General features: G+C 33.9%; 3 protein-coding genes and 1 long non-coding RNA gene across 4 annotated transcripts; 1 reads left to right on the plus strand and 3 right to left on the minus strand.

Moving 5' to 3' along the window:
* Positions 1-5,988: 5,988 nt before the first annotated feature.
* LOC142229982 (pH-sensitive chloride channel 2) lies at positions 5,989-7,855 on the minus strand. The gene is made up of 2 exons (XM_075300585.1): positions 6,819-7,855; positions 5,989-6,684 (listed from the first exon to the last, which is right to left on the minus strand). The coding sequence occupies exons 1-2, from the start codon at positions 7,741-7,743 to the stop codon at positions 6,101-6,103; spliced, it is 1,509 nt and encodes a 502-aa protein (XP_075156700.1). The 5' UTR covers positions 7,744-7,855; the 3' UTR covers positions 5,989-6,100.
* Positions 7,856-8,666: 811 nt separating this feature from the next.
* CNPYb (FGF signaling regulator protein canopy b) lies at positions 8,667-9,626 on the minus strand. The gene has a single exon (XM_075300580.1). It carries the CDS (start codon positions 9,550-9,552, stop codon positions 8,881-8,883), a length of 672 nt encoding a protein of 223 aa, XP_075156695.1. The 5' UTR covers positions 9,553-9,626; the 3' UTR covers positions 8,667-8,880.
* A 5,441-nt stretch (positions 9,627-15,067) lies between these two features.
* LOC142228567 (gamma-aminobutyric acid receptor-associated protein) lies at positions 15,068-21,936 on the minus strand. The gene is made up of 3 exons (XM_075299032.1): positions 21,743-21,936; positions 15,296-15,493; positions 15,068-15,229 (listed from the first exon to the last, which is right to left on the minus strand). The coding sequence occupies exons 1-3, from the start codon at positions 21,830-21,832 to the stop codon at positions 15,158-15,160; spliced, it is 360 nt and encodes a 119-aa protein (XP_075155147.1). The 5' UTR covers positions 21,833-21,936; the 3' UTR covers positions 15,068-15,157.
* Positions 15,646-16,204, plus strand: LOC142228568 (uncharacterized). Its single transcript, XR_012720210.1, has 2 exons — positions 15,646-15,894; positions 15,978-16,204. It is a non-coding gene; the product is annotated as an uncharacterized LOC142228568 (long non-coding RNA).
* Positions 21,937-27,087: the final 5,151 nt, after the last annotated feature.

Consider the following 27,087-nt stretch of genomic DNA (forward strand, 5'->3'; position numbering starts at 1 on the left):
AATTTTGTGTAAATAATAATGAGAAACTTTTGACCGATTGTTCTACGTCATTCCCTGATATAAATTTCTTTTTATTCTTAGTTTAATTTGTGGAACAAAAAATCATAAACGACACGTTTGCATCGAACGCCGTCAATGGTTTGATACCCTCTGCTGCCATTTTCCCATCTTCATCTTCCATTGTTTTTGATTGAAGTGTTGAAATTTATCTTTGAAATCAAAAGTTCGAATAGCCTGCCGCAAACAGAAAAAATCAACCAACCCTTCCATCAACGCACGGATTGACGCATGTTGTGTAATTCAACCTTAACACATCGAAATATTATTCCCAGACCCCCTAAAGCAAAGATTATATAAGAGGAAGATGGGCGATTGGCTACTGAGCACATCAAACCATTTACCACATTAGTTTAATACTCGAACCAAACGCGTATACGACAAGTATTGACATAGCTTTAAAATGCAAATAAAAAGAAATTAAGAGCACGAAATAAATTTCCATAAAGGGGAAAATGTAATTTGTTTTGTTGTTGCCTAAAATTTAACATTGTTTCATTAAGAAAATTACATTTTTCATTTAAAAAATAAAAACTAAAAGCAACTAAAAGATTGCAAACATGTATTAAACTAATGTGGTAAATACAACATTTGGTACGACGCAAGCCAATCTCCCATCTTCCTCTTTTATAATCTTTGCCCTAAAGTACAAATATTCTGAATTGTGGTGTATTCAGAATATCGAATAAAAATTGTTCGGAAGTAAAATCTAGAGATCGGTTTATATGGGGCCTACACCCTCACAAAAAATCGCTTCTGTAACATATACTCCCAAACATATTTTGCTTCAAGCATATACATTTTTGGGTATTGCCCAAGCATTTATATGTATGAACTCTACCAATATATAATATGTTTGAAAGCATATTGGTCTAAACAATATATGTTTGGGTAGTCTAAGTTCCAAACATTTTGTATTTTTGCATCCAAATTCAATAATGTTGTCTTCCAAAAAACAATATGTTATTATGTGACCATATAATATGTTTGGAAGCATTTTGCACCCAAAAATATTATATGCTTAAAAAATTCTCCCAAACAATATTGTGCTCAAAATTTTATTTATTTATTTATATATTTACAATCATAATGAATTATGAAAATAAGCAGGTAATATAGGTGCTAACAACATAGGTTTTCGACCTGAATGCTCAAAATTTTGTTTCTGCCCAATTGTATATTCCCCGACATCTTTCTCACTTCCACGAGATTTTTTAGTTCTTAGCACCTTTTTCTGTAATACAAACATTGTAGAAGAAATTATTCAATTTTATGATTTTTTTTATTTTAATTTTACCTTTTGCCGGACGGGGATTCGAACAGCGGACCACACAGTTTGTAAGGATCAAAGAAGTAGCTGATCAATTGCCCAAGGAAAAATAAAATGTTAATTTTGTAATAACAAGCAACAACCACCAACTTAATTCAATATCGCTCCCTGTTAAGTAGCGCTCCAAGCTACTAAACACATATATGTTTATAGGCTATTTCTAAATTAATATATGTTTGCATCCAAGCATATTATATTTACAAACATTTTATGTCCCAAACATAATATGTTCTAACATATTAACATATATGTCCCAAACATGTTATGCTAGTTTATGAACATTATATGCTTGCACTCAAAAATATTGTGTTTAAAAATTTGTGTTCCAAACATATAATGCTTATAGCCAAACATATGAAAAACAGTCTTTTTCATCCGTGTATATATAATTATGGACCAATATGGACCATTTGGTGTATAGTTGTTAGAGGTCATATACTAATATCACGTACCACATTTCAACCGGATCAGATTAAATTTTCTTTTCTAAGAGACTTCGAAAATCAAATCTGAGGGTTTATTTATAATTATGGATCGATATGGACCAATTTTTCATGTACCTTAGAGGCCATTTACTAACATCATGTACCAAATTTTCACCTGTTCGTATGAAATTTGCTCCTCCAAGAGGCTCCAGAAGTCAAATCTAGAGGGTCAGTTTATATGGGGACTATATATAATTATAAGCCGATATGGACCAATTTTTGCATGGTTATTAGAGAGCAAACACTAACGTCACGTACCAAATTTCAACCGGATCAAATGAAATTTACTCCTCCATGAGGATCCGGAAGTCAAATCTTGGGATCGATTTATATGGGTTCTATATATAATTGTATACCGATATAGTCTATTAAATTTGTTTGTAAAAAAAATTATAGAAATAAATTTTTTGAAAAAAAAATTTTCTATAGAAATAATATTTTAAGAAATTTTTCTAGAGAAATAAAATTTTCGAGAGGTATAACATTTTGAAAAAGTTCTATACGAATAAAATTTTGAGAAAATTTTTCATAGAAATTTTTGAGAAAATTTTCCATTGAAAATTTTGAGAAATTTTTCCATAAAAAATTTCCATAGCAAATTTTGAGAAAATTTTTAATAGAAATTTTTTTATAAAAATAAAATTTCAAAAAAAAAAATTTCTATAGAAGTAAAATTTTGAGAAAATGTTCTATAAAAATAAAATTTTGAAAAACTTTTCTATAGAAAAAAAAAATTGAGAAAATTTTCGAGAGGAATAAATAATTTTGAGAAAAATTTCTAGAGGAATAAGATTTTGAAAAAAAACTATAGAAATAAAATTTAAATAAGATTGTGAGGAAATGTTCTATAGAAATAAAATTGTGAGGAAATGTTCTATAGAAATAAAATTTTAAAAAAAATTTCTATAGAAATAAAATTTTGAAAAAAATCTATAGAAAATTTTCTATAGAAATAAATTTTTAGAAATTTTCAATAGAAATAAATTTAAAATAAAATTTTGAGAAAAATTTCTATGAAAATAAAATTCGACGTATAATTACACAATTTTGAGAAAATTTTTCATAGAAAGTTTTGAGAAAATTATTAATAGAAAATGTTGAGTAAATTTTCCATAAAAAAATTCCCATAGCAAATTTTGAGAAAATTTTTAATAGAAAATTTTCTATAAAAATAAACTTTCAAAAAAATGTTCAATAGAAGTAAAATTTTGAGAAAATTTTCTATAAAAATAAAATTTTGAAAAACTTCTATAGAAAAAAAATTTGAGAAAATTTTCGAGAGGAATAAATAATTTTGAGAAAAATTTCTAGAGGAATAAGATTTTGAAAAAAAAAAATCTATAGAAATAAAATTTGAGAAAATTTTCTAGAGGAATAAAATTTGACAAAATTTTCTATAGAAATAAGATTGTGAGGAAATGTTCTATAGAAATAAAATTGTGAGAAAATGTTCTATAGAAATACAATTTTGAAAAAAAATCTATAGAAATAAAATTTTTAGAAAATTTCAATAGAAATAAATTTAAAACAAAATTATAGAAATAAAATTTTGAGAAAATTTTCCATGAAAAAAAAATTTATGTTAAGTTTATGTTCTGAGTGTACCTGGGAAATTTTAATTTGCATACTCGAATATGCAGTTGCATAAATGAAAAGAAAAAATCTTCGTATTCATCAGAGTTTGCAGTTCATCATTATTATCAGCGTTTATTATTTATAACTTTCAAGTCAATGTATTGCAATTGTTATATTATTTTTAATAATGCAAAAAATAAGAAGTGTGTAATATTTTAATAATCTGTAAGCTAAATACAAATACAAAATTGAATGAAATAAAAAAAAAAAAAAAAAAAAAAAAAAAAAACAAGTATAAACGGCCGTAAGTTCGGCCAGGCCGAATCTTATGTACCCTCCACCATGGATTGCGTAGAAACTTCTACGAAAGACTGTCATCCACAATCGAATTACTTGGGTTGTGGTATCTTAAATCGTTTTCTAATTCCATTCCATACGTGGTATATATTAGACAAAAAATGTGTAGGTAAGTCTACAAATAATTACTTATTAAATATGGGGGCTATATACAATTATGAACTTGATATGGACCAATTTTTGTGTGATTGGGGATCGATTAATCTGAGGGCTATATATAACTATAGACCGATATGGACCTAGTTAGGCATGGTTGTTAACGGGCATATACTAGCACAATGTACCAAATTTCAACTGATTCGGATGAAATTTGCTCCTCCAAGAGGCTCCAAAACCAAATCTCGGGATCGGTTTATATGGGGGCTATATATGATTATGGACTGATATGGACCACTTTTGGCATGGATGTTAAATATCATATACTACCACCACGTACAAAATTTCAACCAGATCGGATGAATTTTGCTTCTCCAAAAGGCACCGGAGGTCAAATCGGTTTATATGGGTGCTATATATAATTATGGACTGATATGAACCAATTCCTGCATGGTTGTTGGATACCATATACTAACATCACGTACCAAATTTCAACCGAATCGGATGAATTTTGCTCTTCCAAGGGGCTCCGGAGGTCAAATCTGGGGATCGGTTTATATGGGGGCTATATATAATTATGGACCGATTTCGACCAATTTTTGCATGGGAGTTTGAGGCCATATATTAACACCACGTACCAAATTTCAACTGAATCAGATGAATTTTGGTCTTCCAAGAGGCTCCGGAGGTCAAATCTGGTGATCGGTTTATATGGGGGCTATATATAATTATGGACCGATGTGGACCAATTTTCGCATGGTTGTTAGAGACCACATACTAACACCATGTACCAAATTTCAGCCGGATCGGATGAAATTTGCTTCTCTTAGGGGCCTCGCAAGCCAAATCGGGGGATCGGTTTATATGGGGGCTATATATAATTATGGACCGATGTGGACCAATTTTTGCATGATTGGTAGAGACCACATACTAACACCATGTACCAAATTTCAGCTGGATCGGATGAAATTTGCTTCTCTTAGAGGCCTCGCAAGCCAAATCGGGGGATCGGTTTATATGGGGGCTATATATAATTATGAACCGATGTGGACCAATTTTTGCATGGTTGTTAGAGATGATATACTAACTCCATGTGCCAAATTTCAGCCGGATCCGATGAAATTTGCCTCTCTTAGAGGCCTCGCAAGCCGAATTTGGGGGTCCGTTTATATGGGGGCTATACGTAAAAGTGGACCGATATGGCCCATTTGCAATACCATCCGACCTACATCAATAACAACTACTTGTGCCAAGTTTCAAGTCGATAGCTTGTTTCGTTCGGAAGTTAGCGTGATTTCAACAGACGGACGGACGGACGGACGGACGGACATGCTCAGATCGACTCAGAATTTCACCACGACCCAGAATATATATACTTTATGGGGTCTTAGGGCAATATTTCGATGTGTTACAAACGGAATGACAAAGTTAATATACCCCCCATCCTATGGTGGAGGGTATAAAAATACATATATTGAAATTCTAGATTTGTCTTTGAAGACATTCACACCATATAAACAAATGATGGTGATGGAATATGTACGTTTATAGAGTAAACTCTGCTAAAAGTAACAAATACCCAATTTTCTTCTTCAGCAAAATAATTGCTGCTATTTTAGCAAAGCAAAGAAAAATGCTGGCTGGCCCAACTAATTGCTTTGGTTTAGGTTATGAGGAAAAGAGGATTCTGGTTTCCCTGTCTTATAAGTATCTACTAACATAGACCTCTTTTATACTCTTCTTTTATTTCCGAAAGACTGTGTCTTCTTTAAAAAGTTCGTAAATTTGTGTCCAGTGCCTGTTTCTAAGCTGGGACAGGTCCCTAATAACCCTTTACCCGATATAGTGGGCCCAATATCTTATGAAGCAGGTCAATGTCATAGGCAGTACTCCAATGCTCCTCTCATCATCAATGCACGCCCTATATACACCATCTTCCGCTGCTCCTATTCGGCACCCTTAACTCTAGTTGCTCTGACATGATTCCCACGGTTCTTTATGGTTGCGTTTCCCGCAGTGTAGTTTCTTTACCTTTAGTAGGTTAGGTTACCTTTAGCAGACCTCTGCCCAATAATTAAATGTAAACTATTATGTTGTTTAAATTAAAATAAATTATCTATTATATTTATTGTATAAAAAACAAATCTGCTAAAGACATGACAGTGACCTTTTTCACATATTCGACGTATAATTACACAAGTTAAAATATATAAACAAACGTCCAGAAGAAAGCATTAAATACCAAAAAGGACAAAGGGAACAAAACCCGGGCTCTAGAATCAATCCATAGCGAAAGTTGCTCTGGTGTAAGGGTGGTCCAAACTTCTTGAGTCTGCTCACCACTTTTATTGCCATTCATATCGCCTCTTTGTTCCAATAGACCCAAGTCCAGTTTTTGATTATTTGTGGTTGTAGTAAACGAAGTTACTTTTGAAACGCTATCTGATTCGGAATCATCATTATTTTCATTGATTTTATTGACAGGAAAGTTATGGACCGTCATGTAGTTGTTGTAGCGTTGAGACTCCGCAAGGCAAAGACTATCATTTGCCAAATTACCCGAAGAGAATGAACGTGACCTTTGTTTACGTTTGTGGAGTCGTGGTGACAGAGTGGATTTCAATATATGTTTACTCCTCATGGATTTAACATCCACATTTTTTCGACGTCGTATTATCGAATTAACAAAAGCGAATTCTAGTAAGCTGCCAAATATGAAAAGCGTACAGCCCAAAAACCACACCTCTGAGACTTTAATGTAGCTCACTTTGGGTAAGGTCTTACCTGTGTATACAATAAGAAAATAATTGGTGAAATACTAGTAGTAACATTAATCCAAAAGTCGAGATTTCAAAGTTATGAAAATTTGTCGACTTTTCGATCGGCAGTACAGACCAAACTAGGGCACAAATACTTACCTTGAGCTGATGCCAATGTTATAAATGTCAACATGGTAGATGTTCCCAACATAATCCTGGGTGGGGCTTGATCTGCACGAAGCCAAAATGACACCCATGAAATGCCCACAATCAACATTGATGGCAGAAAATAGTCCATCAAATAAAATCCTACTTCTCTCGAGAAGCCTACTGTGAAATCTAGTGAGCTATAATTGCCAGCAAATGCTCCATGACGCAAATCATTTAAATCAGCATTGATTACTGACTCATTGCTCCAGGCATTTTGCAAAATATACTCAGTCAAATGCAAATCCGGATCAAAAGTTATGGGTCGCTTTTGTTCCCAGTGAAGTACTAACTCCGATGCATTATACATCCAACTTTCCAGATATGTCGAACAATGTTGTTCATCAAAGGGAAATTTTTGTAAATTCATCCAACAATAGAGGGTAGCTTTAATGCGACTTGAGATGATTACAGTACCATCGGGAGAAATTGAGGTTAGAATATCTTTTTCATTTGTCCCCATTATGCTGGAATCTCGTTCATTGGCCAAAAATATATGAGGTACCCATATTTTGTCACGCAATGCCTTTTCACCCAATATGGGTTGCCTGCGTTTGGCAGCCACTTTACGAAATGCCAAACGAGGATCCAAAAATCGCATTTGCAACAAGGCATGGATTTTGAATTGTAGATCATGGGCTTCCAAATTCTGCATGAAGTAAACATACCATCGGATATATACATCTACAGGAAGACGACTGCCTGATTCAGAATAAGTGACAGGTCTCTCTAGACGATCATACCGGCAGCCATGTGTAAGCCGTTCCATTAATTGCGTTTGTGATAGATTATCTACTTCGGCTAGAGATGGGCAGTCCATATCTTCGCATTTTGATAAATAAATAAATGTAACAATAACAAGCAATAATTTAATCATTATTAACAAATAAAAACATAAAATTAAAATAAATTTAACCAATTTGTAAAAACGACGAAGATACTAAAAACACCGCACCGACAATCCCCATACAGAGAATTGATGAAAAGTAACGGTTAACGTATAAGATCCAAGTGATCGATAAAAAACAATCGTTCTCCTCCCGACACGCAGTTGCAATGTCATTGATATTAAATTTTAAACAATATGGCCATATGGCCCACAAATTAAGCTGACCAAATTTTAGAAATATATCACAATTATTTTGAAATTAATTATCACAAAAACAATCTGCCACACCAAAGAGTGAATTTAAAAGTACTGACTCCCAATCGGAAACGGCAGTGAGGGCACTTATTATATATTATGTTTGCTGTTTTTTCCCCTATTTTATTTTTCCTGTTCTCCCGGAGTAGAGGAAACTTCTGCCACACCAATGAGTGAATTTTAAAGTTTCGACTCCCAATCGGAAAGGGCACAGTTAGGGCACTTGTTATATGATATGTTTGCTAAAATGTTTTTTCCTTATTTTTGTATATTAAGATTGAAACAGTCAATTGGTTGATTGTAATAACTCAATAATCGAAGGAAGCCACTGTGGTGTAATGGTTTACATGCCCGTCTTGTCTATAGATTGTCCTGGGTTGTTTTGCAGTTTCGACCAAACACCACAATGTTTTTCAACAGCGATGTTTTATCCCCTCTCATTAATACTGGCGACATTTCTGAGTGTTTCAAAACTTCTCTAAGTGGTTTTCATCGTAATATGAAACGCTATTCGGGCCTGGTTATTTTGTAATTTTTAATGAAAATGATAAATTGGAAGGTATACTCCAAAGCACCAATCCTGAAGATTGAGTGGAGTTAATATTAAAGTAATTCTGACCTAACTTGACCATGTTTTGAAAGTAAAAATACGATGGTTAAAATACATATGTAGTTATTTATTTATTTGGATGTTATTAATACTCCCAGCAATGTACAAGGAGAATATCTTGGCCCACCATTATTAAAATTACAATTAAATACTAAACGACTTATACATGATATAATAATGACTTAATTTATTCAGATCAGGAATCACACGATTATTTTTTTTAGCATGGATAGCATATTTTAGCCATGCGTATAAGATGCTTATAAGTCTTCTCTGTCGCCTTTGGTCTGTTTATTTCCCTTGGCTTTTTTATTCCTCTTTTCTTTCTTTTCCTTCATTTCCAGGGTCTCCTTGAGGCATTTGCGGTCATCGGCAGCTAGTACCTGTTCTGCACACAAATGATCTATAAGACTTTTTTGGTCTTGTTCATGAAAATACCATTCATATATGGCATCTTCATAGGTCTCAAGCATATTTTCACATTGACTTTTCATTTGGGTTACTTCTACTGGAGGTTTATCCCATAGTTCCAGGGGTATTCCTAAATCGACTTTGACACCTTTGTCTACCAGCCCATGTAATGTTTTGAATGTTTCCGACATGCCTTTGGCAAAGCGTGTCGAATCAGTGCGCTCCTTATGCAAATTGTATTCCAAAATTCGGTCACAAACATTTTCAATGGATTCCAGTAAACGCAACTCACTACGTCGATATTCTGTTCGTTTTTTTGGCTTCACATCATCCACAGAATAGCCAGTTTCAATAACATCATAAGATTTGCCAGTCTCCGAAAGCCTATCTTGTAATTCGGTGGCCAGAATTTTGCACGTTTCACATCTATTTGCATAACGCACACCCTGCTCCTCTTCGGGACTACTAGCAAAAGTTTGTGTTGCGATCAACAAAATTAGAACAATAAAAAATTTCAGCATTTTAAAGTAAAACCTTAATGTATATTTTGCCGGTAGATATGATTTCTTTTGAAGAACTGAGAGGAAAACTATACGTCATGTTTGTAAAGCTGTAATCAGCTGATTTGAACAATGCATAACAGTGGCCCACAGCGCTAAATGTTATATCAATATGTTCGTTTTCTTTTTTCTTTCTGTTCCTTATTCGAATTTCTTATAAAATAAAAAAAATCGTACTGGAGCCTTTTTTATCGAATTTTTAAGAATATTTTATAATAATATAATGGTTTTAATAAATATGTTTGCCCATTTAATTTAAAGTTTTGTTGAAAATCTCATCTATATAGGAAAAGGGTAGGGGTTAGCGATGGATGAAGTAGTATCCCAAGATCGTATAGCAGAAGAGATACCACCAGTAAATACCGATGGTTAATGTCTACTACAAAATTGAAAAAAAAAATGAAGATGAGAGAGTGGGATCGCAAACCATACTGAAAGGGAATTGGCATTAAAGAATTCAGTTGAAATGTGAACTGATCGCTTTGCGCTAAAATAGTTATAATAAGACTGATCAAAAATTTGTAGTTTCATTTTGCTTTTACAGATTTATTTTTGATATTAGCGTCAAGAATAATTTATGGAAAGGACGATAGTCTTCCTCTGCGGGCTGAGGTAAACCAAATTTCTCTGAATTTCTAATGCCAACGGATAGGGTGGATTTGAGACCACTAATAGGCATCATAATAGGTTAGGTTAGGTTAGGTGGCAGCCCGATGTATCAGGTTCACTTAGACTATTCAGTCCATTGTGATACCACATTGGTGAACTTCTCTCTTATCACTGAGTGCTGCCCGATTCCATGTTAAGCTCAATGACAAGGGACCTCCTTTTTATAGCCGAGTCCGAACGGCGTTCCACATTGCAGTGAAACCACTTAGAGAAGCTTTGAAACCCTCAGAAATGTCACCAGCATTACTGAGGTGGGATAATCCACCGCTGAAAAACTTTTTGGTGTTCGGTCGAAGCAGGAATCGAACCCACGACCTTGTGTATGCAAGGCGGGCATGCTAACCATTGCACCACGGTGGCTCCAAGGCATCATAATAGGCCATAAAACACTTGGAAAACACATGTTAAGGATTGGCTTAATGACGGATGATATTTGTAGATGGTATCTGGACCTGGTGGATGCGAAAGCCTACCATTTTCTACTCTATGTCTGTCATTATCATTTAGACATTAGCGTTTCTATAAATTTTTGCTAGGTGGCTATAGCCCCCTATCTATGAAGCAGTAATGCAGTAAACATTAGAAAAGCGTAAATACATTTTCATATCCTGGGGGGCTAACATTTTCTGGAGGGGTCTAAGCCCCCAAACCAGAGGACTTTGTACGCTTATGCATTTAGAGGAAAGACGATACTGGGTCACAGTTGGTAGAATTCTAACAAAAATTGTAGATTTTTTTTTACTGTTTGGTACGTTGGTAGAATTCTTGATGTTTTGGTATATTTTTCAAAATATTCCTTTTCTACTAAGAGGAAATTTTTTGTAGAAACAAACTTTTGACAATTTTTTTTATAGACATTTTGACAAAATTTTCTATAGGAATAAAATTTTCTATTGAAATAAAATTTTGACAAAATTGTCTATAGAATTAAATAAAGGGTGATTTGTTAAGAGCTTGATAACTTTTTTTAAAAAAAAAACGCATAAAATTTGCAAAATCTCATCGGTTCTTTATTTGAAACGTTAGATTGGTCCATGACATTTACTTTTTGAAGATAATTTCATTTAAATGTTGACCGCGGCTGCGTCTTAGGTGGTCCATTCGGAAAGTCCAATTTTGGGCAACTTTTTCGAGCATTTCGGCCGGAATAGCCCGAATTTCTTCGGAAATGTTGTCTTCCAAAGCTGGAATAGTTGCTGGCTTATTTCTGTAGACTTTAGACTTGACGTAGCCCCACAAAAAATAGTCTAAAGGCGTCAAATCGCATGATCTTGGTGGCCAACTTACCGGTCCATTTCTTGAGATGAATTGTTCTCCGAAGTTTTCCCTCAAAATGGCCATAGAATCGCGAGCTGTGTGGCATGTAGCGCCATCTTGTTGAAACCACATGTCAACCAAGTTCAGTTCTTCCATTTTTGGCAACAAAAAGTTTGTTAGCATCGAACGATAGCGATCGCCATTCACCGTAACGTTGCGTCCAACAGCATCTTTGAAAAAATACGGTCCAATGATTCCACCAGCGTACAAACCACACCAAACAGTGCATTTTTCGGGATGCATGGGCAGTTCTTGAACGGCTTCTGGTTGCTCTTCACTCCAAATGCGGCAATTTTGCTTATTTACGTAGCCATTCAACCAGAAATGAGCCTCATCGCTGAACAAAATTTGTCGATAAAAAAGCGGATTTTCTGCCAACTTTTCTAGGGCCCATTCACTGAAAATTCGACGTTGTGGCAGATCGTAAGTCTATTCATGATGAAATGTCAAAGCATACTGAGCATCTTTCTCTTTGACACCATGTCTGAAATCCCACGTGATCTGTCAAATACTAATGCATGAAAATCCTAACCTCAAAAGAATCACCCTTTATTTGACAAAATTTTCTATAGAATTAAACATTTGACAAAATTTTCTATAGAAATAAAATTTTGACAAAATAAAAATAAAAGTTTGAAAACATTTTCTATAGAAATAAAATTTTGAAAAAAAAAGTTACAAAAATTTCTATATAAAAATTTTGGCAAAATTTTCTATGGAAATAAAATTTTAATAAAATTCTCTATAGAAATAAAATTGTAACAAAATTCTCTATAGAAATAAAATAGTAACAATATTTTCTATAGAAATAAAATTTTTGACAAAATTTTCCAAGAAAATAAAATTTTGAGAAAATTTTAGATAGAAATAAAACGTTCACAAACTTTTCTATAGAAATAAAATTTTGTCGTTTTTTTATTTCAGCTTAAAACCATACATTGACTAAACTACAAGAGTAGCTTAACCAACAGAGGAAAAGAATGTTTGTCAAATTTATTTGGGCAAAGCCCTATAGACTGCAAGATGGTTGGATGGACGCACGTTTCGGAATTACCACATTCCTCATCAGCATCCTCTACTTGCAGCAAAACTATCAACCAATTATCAGAATAAATTCAGGCAGTTTATTAAACCCAACAAAAACCACACTTGAACCCTCCGAAAAAAGGTTTTACATTGATAGCCGGCTTATGCCAAATGAATTCGAAACAAACATATCTCTTTTCCTTTTTTTTCGGAGGGTTCAAGTGTGGTTTTTGTTGGGTTTAATAAACTGCCTGAATTTATTCTGATAATTGGTTGATAGTTTTGCTGCAAGTAGAGGATGCTGATGAGGAATGTGGTAATTCCGAAACGTGCGTCCATCCAACCATCTTGCAGTCTATAGGGCTTTGCCCAAATAAATTTGACAAACATTCTTTTCCTCTGTTGGTTAAGCTACTCTTGTAGTTTAGTCAATGTATGGTTTTAAGCTGAAATAAAAAAACGACAACAATGCTTAAAGAACAAAACCAACAATAACAAAACAAAACGAAATAAAATTTTGATAACATTTTCTAAAGAAAAAAAAAATTGACAAAATTTTCTGAATACAATTTTGACAAGTTTTTCCATAGAAATTAAATTTTAATAAAATTGTAACAAAATTTTCCATAGAAATAAAATTTTGACAAAATTTTCTATAGAAATAAAATTTTGACAAAATTTTCTATAGAAATAAAATTGTAACAAAATTTTCTATAGAAATAAAATTGTAACACAATTTTCTATAGAATAACATTTTGGCAAAATTTTCTATAGAAATAAAATTTTGACAAAATTTTCTATAGAAATAAAATTTTGACAAAATTTTCTATAGAAATAAAATTTTGACAAATTTTCCAAGGAAGTAAAATTTTGAGAAAATTTTATATAGAAATAAAATGTTGACAACATTTTCTAAAAAATAAAATTTTGACAAAATTTTCTATAGAAATAAAATGTTTACAAAATTTTCTACTGAAATAACGTTTTGACAAAATTTTCTAAAGAAATAAAATTTTGCCAAATAAAAAAAAAAGTTTGAAAAAATTTTCTATAGAAATAAAATTTTGAAAAAAATTGACAAAAATTTCTATAGAAATATTTTGACAAAATTTTCTATAGAAATAAAATTTTGACAAAATTCTTTATAGAAATAAAATTGTAACAAAATTTTCTATAGAAATAAAATGTTGACATAATTTTCCAAGGAAATAAAATTTTGAAAGAAGATTTTATATAGAAATAAAATTTTGACAAAATTTTCTAAAGAAATAAAATTTTGACAAAATTTTCTATAGAAATAAAATTTTCACAAAATTTTCTATAGAAATAAAATTTTGATAACATTTTCTAAAGAAAAAAATGACAAAATTTTCTGAATACAATTTTGACAAATTTTTCCATAGAAGTAAAATTTTAATAAAATTTTGACAAAATACTCTATAGAAATAAAATTGTAACAAAATTCTCTACAGAAATAAAATTGTAACAATATTTTCTATAGAAATAAAATTTTGACAAAATTTTCCAAGGAAATAAAATTTTGAGAAAATTATAGATAGAAATAAAATGTTCACAAAATTTTCTAAAAAATAAAATTTTGACAAAATTTTCTATAGAAATAAATTTTTCACAAAATTTTCTATAGAAATAAAAATTTGACAACATTTTCTAAATTTGACAAAATTTTCTGAATACAATTTTGACAAATTTTTCCATAGAAATAAAATTACTTTTGGCGGAGGAAAATAGAATGAAGAAGAAAGAAATAACTATGAGGAATCACAATGAATCAATATGGTCTAAGTAGAAACCAATTCCTGTCAAATGATTTCAAAGGTTCGATTTCGACCGAATGTCACGAACTTAATAAATAAAACTGTTCATTACATTTATGAAGACATTGGAAATTTTCGTCCAAGTTTTAATTCAAGCGTGCCAAAATAAAAATTGCAAAACATTTCTATGAAATAAAAAAAACATATTTTGGTATTAGGATAAACCTAAGTTTATTTAACCTTTATTATAAGTAAGTTTTAAAAATTATAGATATATTTGAAATTTTTATTTAAAAATAAAAGAAAATAATACATTATAATATGCACGATGTAACCGGAAATAAAAAAAGTACACAGGAATATTTGAAATTTTACAAATCTTCCATGAAATGAAAAAAAAAATCTAGAGTAACATGGGTTCATCACCAACTTCGTGTATATGTTATTGTAATTTAGAAACAAAAAAATCAATTCATATAATGATAAAAACAAATTAAAACTAATGTAGTATATACTATAGCTAAGGGGGGTGTAAAGATTACATACGATTATTTATTTAAAATTTAGTTATAAGATCAATTTTTTTTTTTGTTTGTTTTGCACATATTTCTTATTGTTGATTACTCTTCATATCGTTAAGTTTTTTTGTTTACAAGCAAAAAACCAATTAAACGTGTTTTTTGTTGTAATTTTACGTGCTTCAAATACATTTGTTTTTCGTAAATTTCAGTTTTATTTTAATTAAATCACACTCCATAGCAAAGGTCTAAATGCTTAACTTAGCGTCTGTTACCATAAACATTTTCATCGGAATAGGCAATGTAAAGGAAATAATCTTCTTCATGATGTTCCTATATAAAAAAAAAAAAAACAAAATTAATAATATTCATGTTGGGAGTTGTATTTTCCTAACTTACCTGATATAGGGAACCCATGGTGGCAGATGTTGGTGGAATTACATTGTTTACAAAAAAGAATAGAGCATCTTCGGGTCTCAATTGAATACGTTTACGGATCAAGAAATAGAATTGTCCCACAGTTAAATCGGAAGGTACTAAATATTTCTTTTTGTCCAAATCGCCAATTCGTGCTTTGGGGGCCTTTTCAACGATCACCTGAAACCAAAAAAAATACAAATTTTTATTATTTAAAATTTGCTGTAATACGTGGTGTTATCCTACAAATAATCACGTTCCAAGAAACATGAACTTTGCTATATGTTGTTAACATTTTTAATTTTAAAATTATATTTGAAATTATTTCACCATATTCTTCATATTTTCGTACATGTGCTTATTATATACAATAACAAACAAAAATCGTCATAGTTGTCAATAAAATACCGTATAATCATCATGTATGATTGTGTGGTATTTTATTGAAAGAAGAAAGATACGATAACAAGTGGGAAAGTGCTAAATACGAGTCGAGTTCACTTAGTAGTGCAGTTGGCAAATTGGAAACGTATTAAAAAAAACGATTTGGGTTAAATTTTCAGAAATTTTTGGCATATGATGTGCGTAAATGTCGAATATTACATTTTTAAATTGTTTTCATTTATTTGATATAACTCAACTTTTCTTTTTCTCCAATTTGTAGCAATGAAATTTTGACTGTTGAAAAGGTTGACTTCTCATGCGATAACAAGGAGAGCTAAAAACGAGCTGAGTTCACTTTGTAATCCAATTGGAAAATTTGAAAGATATTATAAAAAAGGCTTTGTGGCCAATTATGAAAATTTTTTGGTATTTGATCAGATATTTGAATTTGGCATTTTTGTGATATTTTAAAAAATAATCATAATAAAAATAAATTCTAGATTAGTATTTCACATGTTTTATTTATTTAATTTTATTTATTTAATCAACCAACACCCTTTTGGACAACATGTTGATAGAATTCAATCAATAGAGCTCTAGTATTCTAAATAAAAACTTAACCTTATTATTAAAACAAGTAAGGAAAGTCTAAAGTCGGGCGGGGCCTACTATATTATACCCTGCACCACTTTGTAGATATAAATTTTCGATTCCATATCACATCCGTCAAATGTGTTGGAGGCTATATATAAAGGTTTGTCCCAAATACATACATTTAAATATCACTCGATCTGGACAGAATTGGATAGACTTCTACAAAATCTATAGACTCAAAATTTAAGTCGGCTAATGCACTAGGGTGGAACACAATGTTAGTAAAAAATATGGGAAACATTTAAATCTGAAGCAATTTTAAGGAAACTCCGCAAAAGTTTATTTATGATATATCGCTCGATATATATGTATTAGAAGTTTAGGAAAATTAGAGTCATTTTTACAACTTTTCGACTAAGCAGTGGCGATTTTACAAGGAAAATGTTGGTATTTTGACCATTTTTGTCGAAATCAGAAAAACGTATATATGAAAAACATATATACGATTTCAACCAAATTTGGCACGCGTAACTACAATGCTAATTCTACTCCCTGTGCAAAATTTCAACTAAATCGGAGCAAAAAATTGGCTTCTGTTGTCATATGAGTGTAAATCGGGCGAAAGCTATATATCGGAGCTATATCGAAATCTCAACCGATTTCAACCAAATTTAGCACGCATAGCTACAATGCTAATTCTACTCCCTGTGCAAAATTTCAACTAAATCGGAGTTAAAAATTGGCCTCTGTGGTCATATGAGTGTAAATCGGACGAAAGCTATATATCGGAGATATATCTAAATCTGAACCGATTTCAACCAAATTTGGCTGGCATAGCTACAATCCTAATTCTACTCCCTGTGCAAAATTTCAACTAAATCGGAGCAAAAAATTGGCTTCTGTTGTCATATGAGTGTAAATCGGGTGAAAGCTATATATGGGAGCTATATCTAAATCTGAACCGATTTCAACCAAATTTGGCACGCATAGCTACAATGCTAATTCTACTCCCTGTGCAAAATTTCAACGAAATCGGAGCAAAAAATTGGCTTCTGTTGTCATATGAGTGTAAATCGGACGAAAGCTATATATCGGAGCTATATCGAAATCTCAACCGATTTCAACCAAATTTAGCACGCATAGCTACAATGCTAATTCTACTCTCTGTGCAAAATTTCAACTAAATCGGAGCAAAAAATTGGCCTCTGTGGTCATATGAGTGTAAATCGGGCGAAAGCTATATATGGGAGCTATATCTAAATCTGAACCGATTTCAACCAAATTTGACACGCATAGCTACAATGCTAATTCTACGCCCTGTGCTAAATTTCAATTAAATCGGAGCAAAAAATTGGCCACTCTGGTCATATGAGTGTAAATCGGGTGAACGATATATATGGGAGCTATATATCTAAATCTGAACCGATTTCAACCAAATTTGACACGCATAGCTACAATGCTAATTCTACGCCCTGTGCAAAATTTCAATTAAATCGGAGCAAAAAATTGGTCACTCTGGTCATATGAGTGTAAATCGGGTGAACGATATATATGGGAGCTATATCTAAATCTGAACCGATTTCAATAAAATTTGGCACACTTGACTACACTGCTAATTGTACTCCTAGTGCAAAATTTCAACCAAATTGGGGTAAAACTCTGGCTTCTGGGACCGTATTAGTCCATATCGGCCGAAAGATATATATGGGAGCTATATCTAAATCTGAACCGATTTCAATAAAATTTGGCACACTTGACTATAGTATTTATTGTTCTTCTCGTGCAAAATTTTAAGCAAATTAGGGTAAAACTCTGTCTTCTGGGGCCATATAAGTCCATATCGGGCGATATATATATATGGGAGCTATATCTAAATTTGAACCGATTTCTTCCAAAATCAATAAGGATCTATTCTGGGCCAAAACACATAAAGGGTGATTCTTTTGAGGTTAGGATTTTCATGCATTAGTATTTGACAGATCACGTGGGATTTCAGACATGGTGTCAAAGAGAAAGATGCTCAGTATGCTTTGACATTTCATCATGAATAGACTTACTAACGAGCAACGCTTGCAAATCATTGAATTTTATTACCAAAATCAGTGGCAGAAAATCCGCTTTTTTATCGACAAATATTGTTCAGCGATGAGGCTCATTTCTGGTTGAATGGCTACGTAAATAAGCAAAATTGCCGCATTTGGAGTGAAGAGCAACCAGAAGCCGTTCAAGAACTGCCCATGCATCCCGAAAAATGCACTGTTTGGTGTGGTTTGTACGCTGGTGGAATCATTGGACCGTATTTTTTCAAAGATGCTGTTGGACGCAACGTTACGGTGAATGGCGATCGCTATCGTTCGATGCTAACAAACTTTTTGTTGCCAAAAATGGAAGAACTGAACTTGGTTGACATGTGGTTTCAACAAGATGGCGCTACATGCCACACAGCTCGCGATTCTATGGCCATTTTGAGGGAAAACTTCGGAGAACAATTCATCTCAAGAAATGGACCGGTAAGTTGGCCACCAAGATCATGCGATTTGACGCCTTTAGACTATTTTTTGTGGGGCTACGTCAAGTCTAAAGTCTACAGAAATAAGCCAGCAACTATTCCAGCTTTGGAAGACAACATTTCCGAAGAAATTCGGGCTATTCCGGCCGAAATGCTCGAAAAAGTTGCCCAAAATTGGACTTTCCGAATGGACCACCTAAGACGCAGCCGCGGTCAACATTTAAATGAAATTATCTTCAAAAAGTAAATGTCATGGACCAATCTAACGTTTCAAATAAAGAACCGATGAGATTTTGCAAATTTTATGCGTTTTTTTTTAAAAAAGTTATCAAGCTCTTAACAAATCACCCTTTACTTGTGCCTAATTTGAAGTCGATTGGACTAAAACTGCGACCTAGACTTTGATTACAAAAATGTGTTCACGGACAGACGGACATCGCTATATCGACTCAAGATCCCAACCTGAGCATTTTTGCCGAAGACACCATGTGTCTATCTCGTCTCCTTCTGGGTATTGCAAACATATGCACTAACTTATAATACCCTGTTCCACAGTGTGGCGCAGGGTATAACAAAACTAAAAAAAAACTTAAAATCCTAACGCACAACCTTTTATACATAGAAAAGAAGAATTTAAAATATATTAAATATTTTCATTTCATTTTTATTTAAGTTTGTAAAAATGAAATTTATCAGCACCTGATAAATGGTAGCGGGGTAAATCACCCCAATCGGGCTTGAATTAGGATGAAACCTTCGGGAAAAGTTTTTCTTCTCATATTGAATTTCAGAAAGGCCTCCTTACCTTTTGAGAGAAGTCATGAGGCCTTATAGGTTGCTTTGGAGCATACACAAATAAACGGGTTCCAAAAGCCGATTTCTTACTAGAGGATTATTGTGTTGAACTCAATAATTTAGGATGTTTTTTTTCGAAAAGTGGACACACGGCTCGCTCCATGAGAAATTTTGTTGCATGTCCAGCTAATTAAATAGAATTGAGGCATAGAGGTGAGATTGTAAATATTCAAGCTAGCACCTTCTGATGATATGAAATTCTCCGAACTAAAGATGTCTTGTATGCCCGACATACACTATTGTAGCATCGGCTTGATTGAATCCTATAAAGACAACTTGCTTCAACATACTAGAGGCTTGAATTTTATCACCATAAAACATAATAAGCGCCTATGACACCTATGACTACTACAAAAAAGGCAAAAGAAAATTCCCGGCTACTCATAATCATATTCGCTCTCCCTTATTTTTGTTTGTTTTCCACAAGCTATCATGAAAGCTAACCATTCGCAATGGACATGGAGAAAAAAGGTTCAATGAACTAAAATGCATAGCAACTAATATTATAATAGAGAGATCGAAGAAACAAAAGAATTACAAGAAATTGTTTAATAAATATATGAATCTTTGAATAAAATAATTGAATAGAAAATAAATGGCCATAGAATAAATATACACCGGACATACGTCTACAAAGTACATGAAGAACAAAATCCCCATTCAAAATTGGTAAATACATTATCAGCTTAAACATATATATGTATGTATGTATCTATATGTACATATGTATACGTATTAAATAAATTATTCTATTCAGTGATTAAAACACGAAGAAGACCAATTAATATTCTAAACAAAAGAATATTGGTGAATATAATTGCATTGAACTGGTCATGTCGATAAACTTGTCGAACGATTATATAGCTATCTACAATAGGGTATATACCCATTTTTTCTTTTAGAAAATTAAAGGTCGTAAAGTGTCATTCGCAAAAAAATGCTATTTAAGTTTCTACAACGTCACAAAAATTGTTCCACTATTGATTGCTACAAAATAGGGACAACTTTATTATTGTTTACGCATTTGTTTTGCTATTTTTATTTTTTTGTTTTTGACCATTTTAGCTATTGCGCACATACATAGTACAGACGACTAAGACGAATATGGTGGTTATGCATGAATGTGATGGTAGTGGTATAGAAAACCACAGAAGGTATTCTAAAATAAAAACAAATATTTTTTCTATTATATGTGTATATGATTGTCTTTCCTTTGTTTAAAAACAATTTGAAGGAAAAATAAACAAATTGCAATCCACAACGAATGAAGAGGTATATACATACAAAAGTCCCCTCTCTCACCCAACCCCTCTTTCAGAATGCAATCAATAATGATGACTAATACAGATGAACTGATGTAAATATTTTTTACACAATACTATGTAATTTTATTCTATTATTGCAAAAACAAACGAAAGTAATATTTCGAAAAAAATTATTTAAGAGTCTAGACAAAATAATTTATTTACTTAAATATTTTGTAGATGAAGGGTATCAATAACCTGTATTCTCATATTATTTAATTATGCAAATTTTATTCTATTGTTCAATATGGCCTTAGTATAAAACGTTGACCTGACTATTTGAAAAATCTATAGAATTGCAAACTAGACATTTTATCAACCAATTCGTCCCTTTAAAACACCTACCCCATCATTATCCTTATTTTAAAACAGCTGGCAACATTGCAGCCATTGTAGCAAACGAAAAAGGAATGTAACAAAACAAGTACACAAACAGATGATATTAGAAAGCTATGTATCTCTTTTACCCCCACCAGTTTATATATCCAAATATACATCTCTTTCTAGGGGGGCATAGAAAAAAAAAATTAAAAACAAAGATGTATCTCCTAAAGTCAATTTCATTATATTTATGACGCAATTTGTTAGAAAAAAAACTTTTCTCGACTTTAAACAAATATTTCTATTATTCATATATATATTTTGGCTAGTCCCTATGAATGAGACAAAGAAATTCAAAGGTTTCTATGGTTTTTTTGCAAGTAATGGCTACTAAGATGTTTCATCATTATCATGGGGCGAAAATTTTCTACGCACATAGTAACACTTTTTGTTTTAACTTACGGGTACACGATCAGGATATTTTCTGCGGATTTTGTCACCCTCAGCCCGACGTTTTTCGAAAACATGTTCTTCTTTATATTGGAACTTCATTTTGTGTATATAACTTTTGTTGTTTAACAATTTTTTTTTTATTTACAGATCAATTTGCAATTTGACTTGTTTCTATGACTTCTTTACTGTATCTACTGTATATATCTACTGTGTATATGCGTTGTATTATTTTTTTTTGGTTATTGGAATTGTTTTCGATTTTCTTTTACAATTCCTCATCGATTTTCTTTAGATATCGAAAATTATCGAAACTAATGGACGTACCGACGAATGTCATAGTACGTTCACACAAGATACAAAATTTCGATTTCACCTTGCAGACTATAAGTTTATCCGGACGACAGTGGTCGTGTCGTACGTATCCCTTAAGGGCACCTTATACAGTCGGATAAACCCGTAAAAAAGACAAATTTATTTTTACATTAAAAACAGGCATTTCTGCAATGAAATTAATGATGGATCGCCAATTCTGGTTGAAAATTAAAGAAATATATAAATCTAAACCAGTATTGTGGCAACAACGTGGAAAAATTCCACTTCCAATCAATGGGAAACCAGGCGACAAGTATTTTAAATTCATCAAGTAATTTGTAATATATTAAATGTGGATTACTTCAGGAATCATTGTTTTGACACATATACCAGGATTTTTTTTATTATTTTCTTCCATTTTTTCAGTAAAAAATGGTTTCACCCATAAATCTTCGTACAACTTCATTGTTTGTTTATGCTTCTTCTTATTTTTTCATGTTGTCATCACATTTGTTCGTCCAGTGTAAGGGCAAAACTTGAACGAACACACAACAAATTGACGAACCTCTGTCGGAGTGTTTATCCGACCGTCTAAGGTCCGCTTTATGGGCACCTTATACAGTCGGATAAACCCTGCGACACAACTCGTTGCGGCGACAAATCCGGTATTATAAGGCCATGTTCGCGTGTTGCGGGGACGTGTTGGCATAAAATCAAAACAACTTTGATTTTTTCCGGTTGGGAGGCACAAATCTTCACGTGTAAGGGGATGTTCGCCAAACATTGGCAAAAACAAATTTATTTTCATAATTAAAACAAGCATTTCTGGAATGAAATTAATGAGGGATCGCTAATTCGGCTTGGAATTTTTATTGTTTCTTCCATTTTTACTAAAAAATGGCTTTACACCTAACTTTTCGTCCATCTTCATTGTTTGTGGTTAGGTGTAAAGCCATTTTTTTAGTAAAAATGGAAGAAACAATAAATATTCCAAACTGAATTAGCGATCCCTCATTAGTTTCATTGCAGAATTGCTTGTTTTAATTATGAAAATAAATTTGTTTTTGCTAATGTTTTGCGAGCATCCCCTTACACGTGAAGATTTGTGCCTCCCAACCAGAAAAAATCAAAGTTGTTTTGATTTTATGCCAACACGTCCCCACAACACGCGAACATGGCTTTATACTAGCGGATTTGTCGCCGCAACGTGTTGTGTCGTAGGGTTTATCCGAGCGTATAAGGTGCCCTTAAGATTCCATACAACCCAATAAACACAGGATGAGCGTTTTTCAAATGCAACAACTTTTCAGTTTGAGTGTAAATATAATGTTACATTTTTATATTTAGGCGTTTTTAATTACCCGACAATTAAAACACAGTTCTTTTAAATAACGACAATCTACAATTTATTTACTATGACTTCACACTTTACAATTCGTTCACACTGGAGTTATTCGTTTGACGCTTTAATTAAGACTGACTCGTTAGCAGCATGCGAGCGCTTTTATATATGACGGTGTGGCAATTCGAGAACATTCTGGTAGCACTACAATATTCTGGCAACGCCAGAACATTCTTAGACAATGATAGAAGGATCTACGACCATTAAGTCATTCATCTGGTGGCTGCCAAACACATACACACTCACATAGATATGCGCTCGCATTACTACAAGAACAAAAACAATGACAATATACAATGAGATGAAATGAGAATGCAAAATAACAAAACAAAGGGGTTGTTATCAAAGAGAGTGAGAACTTACATGAAAATAAGCAAACAAAAGAACATAAAAGAAATTCAGGAAAGTGCTAGAAAATGAATAGATGATTCCAACAAGTTATAACGAAATTTTATCGTTACAATTTGAAATTTAAATTAACGGAAACTAATTTAAATAAACTTAAACTATAATTATCAAATTCGTAACACTGCCTCCCGCTTAAGCCTGTTCGTCCCGAACAGGCACAGAACCTGTTCCGTAAGGAGCCAATCGTTCCAGATGTACAACTTTCATCTTTGATCTAGGGCTGTCGTCCTTCTGAATCCGGTATACAACATCATTGATCTTCTTGATGACTTTGTATGGGCCTTCCCACTGTGTTTGCAGTTTGGGACACAGTCCTTTCTTTCGTTGCGGGTTAAATAGCAGAACCAATTCTTCTTCTTGGAAGCCCTCAGTATTTACAGCACGATCGTATCTCGCCTTCATTCTGTTGCTGACCATTTTTATTTTGTTGCGCACTGATTCGTGAACTTCTCCGAAAGTGTTTGGGATGTCGTTTCTGTTTTCTTCCATGGCGAGCTCATAAGGTTTAGCGCCGAATATCAGATCTCCAGGCAACTTTAACTCAGTTCCGAATAGAACATTGGCCGGTGTTCGAGAGGTGGAATCATGAATGGCAGATCTATAGGACAGCAAAAACTTTGGTATATGCTCGTCCCAGTCCCTCTGGCCGTTGTCCACCACTTTTCGAAGATGTTCCTCCAGGGTGCGATTAAACCTTTCTACCATGCCATCGGATTGTGGATGTAATGGCGTAGTCCTCGTTTTCTTGATACCAAGGGATTCACACATCTCTTTGAATATGGTCGATTCAAAATTTCTTCCCTGGTCTGAGTGAATCTCGGACGGCACACCGTAGCGACATATCCAGTTTTTGTTGACCACATCCACAATCGTTTTTGCCTCTTGGTTTGGAATTGCATACACCTCCGGCCATTTGCTGAAGTAATCCATGACCACAAGGACATAACGGTTTCCAGAATCACTTACTGGGAAAGGGCCTGCCACGTCCATTGCTATTCTTTCAAACGGGGCTCCTGGTCTATATTCTTGCATAGGACCTCGACTTTTCCTTGTTGGACCTTTCGCCTTCATGCACTTCTCGCAATTGGCTACCCATTCAGCAATTGATTTCTGGCATCCAACCCAGTAGAATCGTTGCTTCACTTTATCGGCGGTTTTGGTTATTCCCAGATGACCTCCACTGGGACCATTATGGAACTCCGCCAAAACGTCTCTTATTTTGGAATCTGGAACGATGATCAAATTTCGGCTGCTCTTGCCATCTTCGCTTTCCCATTTACGTTGCAGGGATCCATTGGCTAGAACTAAACTATCCCATTGAGCCCAGTATGATTTCATAAGTGGACTTTCGGCTGCGATGTCTTTCTTACTGGGCTTCTTGTTCTCTTCCTTTGCCGAAATAATTTTGTTCAAAATGGGATCTTTACGCTGTTCTGTTGGCCAGTCCACTCCAGATTCGATGTGTAACAGCCGAATATCAACAATCTCCTCCTTATGTTCAGCCTTCGAGCAGTGCTTGCATTCTATACTGCAAGGTCGACGTGACAAAGCGTCAGCGTTACCGTGTTTTCCACCTTTTCTATGCTCGATACTGAAATCATAGCTCTGGAGCCTCTCGATCCAACGTGCCAGTTGAGCTTCCGGATTCTTGAATTGAAGCAACCATCGTAGAGCTGAGTGATCAGTCCTTAGCAAGAAATGTTGTCCATACAAATATTTATGATAATGTTTTACACTCTCTATGACGGCTAGCAGCTCTCGTCGCGTTACACAGTAGTTCTTTTCGGGCTTGGACAACGTTCGGCTGAAATATCCGATGACCTTCTCCTTGCCGTCTATCTGTTGGGATAGCACACCTCCAATACCATGCGCGCTAGCATCTGTATCCAAAACAAATTTTTCGCCCGGAATAGGATACGCTAGAACAGGAGCTGAACATAAAAGTTCTTTTAAATGTTGGAATGAATCCTCCTGTTCGTCGCTCCACTGGAACTTCTGACCTTTTTGCGTCAATTTATGGAGACTAGCGGCGATGCTGGCGAAGTTTGGGACGAATCGTCGGTAATATGTACATAACCCAAGGAAACTTCTTAATTCGTGGAGATTTCCGGGTCGTGGCCAATCTCTGACAGCTTGGATTTTGTCTTCATCGGTGGATATGCCCTCTGCAGTCACATGATGACCCAGGTATTTAACTTCTCGCTGGAAAAGGGAGCATTTCTTTGCGTTAAGGCGTAGACCAGCGGCTGACAATTGCTGGATAACGTCTTTCAAGTTCTTAAGGTGCTCGTCAAATGTTTTGCCCATCACTATGATGTCGTCCAAGTATATCAAGCACGACTTCCAGTGCAACCCCTTCAGTACCCGCTCCATCAATCTTTCGAAGGTAGCTGGAGCGTTGCAGAGCCCGAACGGCATTACATTGAATTGCCAGAGACCGCCATTAACGCCAAAAGCCGTCTTTTCCTTGTCTTTCTCGGCGATCTCTACTTGCCAATATCCACTCTGCAAATCAAGCGTAGAAAACCATGTTGTTCCGGCTAGTGTGTCCAACGTGTCATCAATGCGTGGAAGCGGATAACTGTCCTTTTTGGTGACATCATTTAGTTTTCTGTAGTCCACGCAGAATCGGGTACTTCCATCTTTCTTTTTGACCAGCACAACTGGGGAACACCAAGGACTTGATGATGGCTCGATCACTCCACTCTCCGCCATTTCCTTTATGAGCTTTTGAACTTCGTCTCTTTTTGCCAGGGGAACACTTCGTGGTGCCTGTTTTATGGGCCTTTCTTCTGCGGTTTTAATTTCATGTTTCACTACAGATGTTCTTCCTTGATTTCCCTTTTCAGAAGCAAAAGCAGAGGCGTTTTTCCACAACAATTGCTTGGCTTTATTTCTCTCTGACGGCGATAGATGACGTGTCCAAGCCTCGAAATACCCTTCTAGATGTTTTCTCACTGCTCCATGTGTCTTTGATGAGTTGCCTTCCAAATTGACTATTGCCTCGGCTGGTGTACATTTTCCAATATCAGAAAATTTTACAATTTGCTCATGATTGTCAGACAAGTTCAAGACACGGACTGGTATTAGTCTCTCTTCGTTCGTTGTTACCAGGGCATTTGCTATCAAGATGTTGTTGCTTTTGTTTTCTGCTGGTTCAACAACCCACAATTGGCCGACTTCACAATCTCCATCCATAGAAACCCATATAATTGCTTCGGCATTCGGTGGT

The sequence above is a fragment of the Haematobia irritans genome, chromosome 3, assembly GCF_050003625.1.
Source record: "Haematobia irritans isolate KBUSLIRL chromosome 3, ASM5000362v1, whole genome shotgun sequence".
Lineage (NCBI taxonomy): Eukaryota > Metazoa > Arthropoda > Insecta > Diptera > Muscidae > Haematobia > Haematobia irritans.

Excerpts from the sequence above, each read along its gene's own strand:
- CNPYb (XM_075300580.1), bottom strand. The coding sequence starts at position 9,552 with ATGCTGAAATTTTTTATTGTTCTAATTTTGTTGATCGCAACACAAACT.
- LOC142228567 (XM_075299032.1), bottom strand. The coding sequence starts at position 21,832 with ATGAAGTTCCAATATAAAGAAGAACATGTTTTCGAAAAACGTCGGGCT. Across the intron at positions 15,494-21,742 it reads AATATCCTGATCGTGTACCC|GTGATCGTTGAAAAGGCCCC; the intron begins GTAAGTTAAAAC and ends TTTTGGTTTCAG. Across the intron at positions 15,230-15,295 it reads CCATGGGTTCCCTATATCAG|GAACATCATGAAGAAGATTA; the intron begins GTAAGTTAGGAA and ends TTTTTTATATAG.
- LOC142229982 (XM_075300585.1), bottom strand. The coding sequence starts at position 7,743 with ATGATTAAATTATTGCTTGTTATTGTTACATTTATTTATTTATCAAAA. Across the intron at positions 6,685-6,818 it reads AACATTGGCATCAGCTCAAG|GTAAGACCTTACCCAAAGTG; the intron begins GTAAGTATTTGT and ends TTGTATACACAG.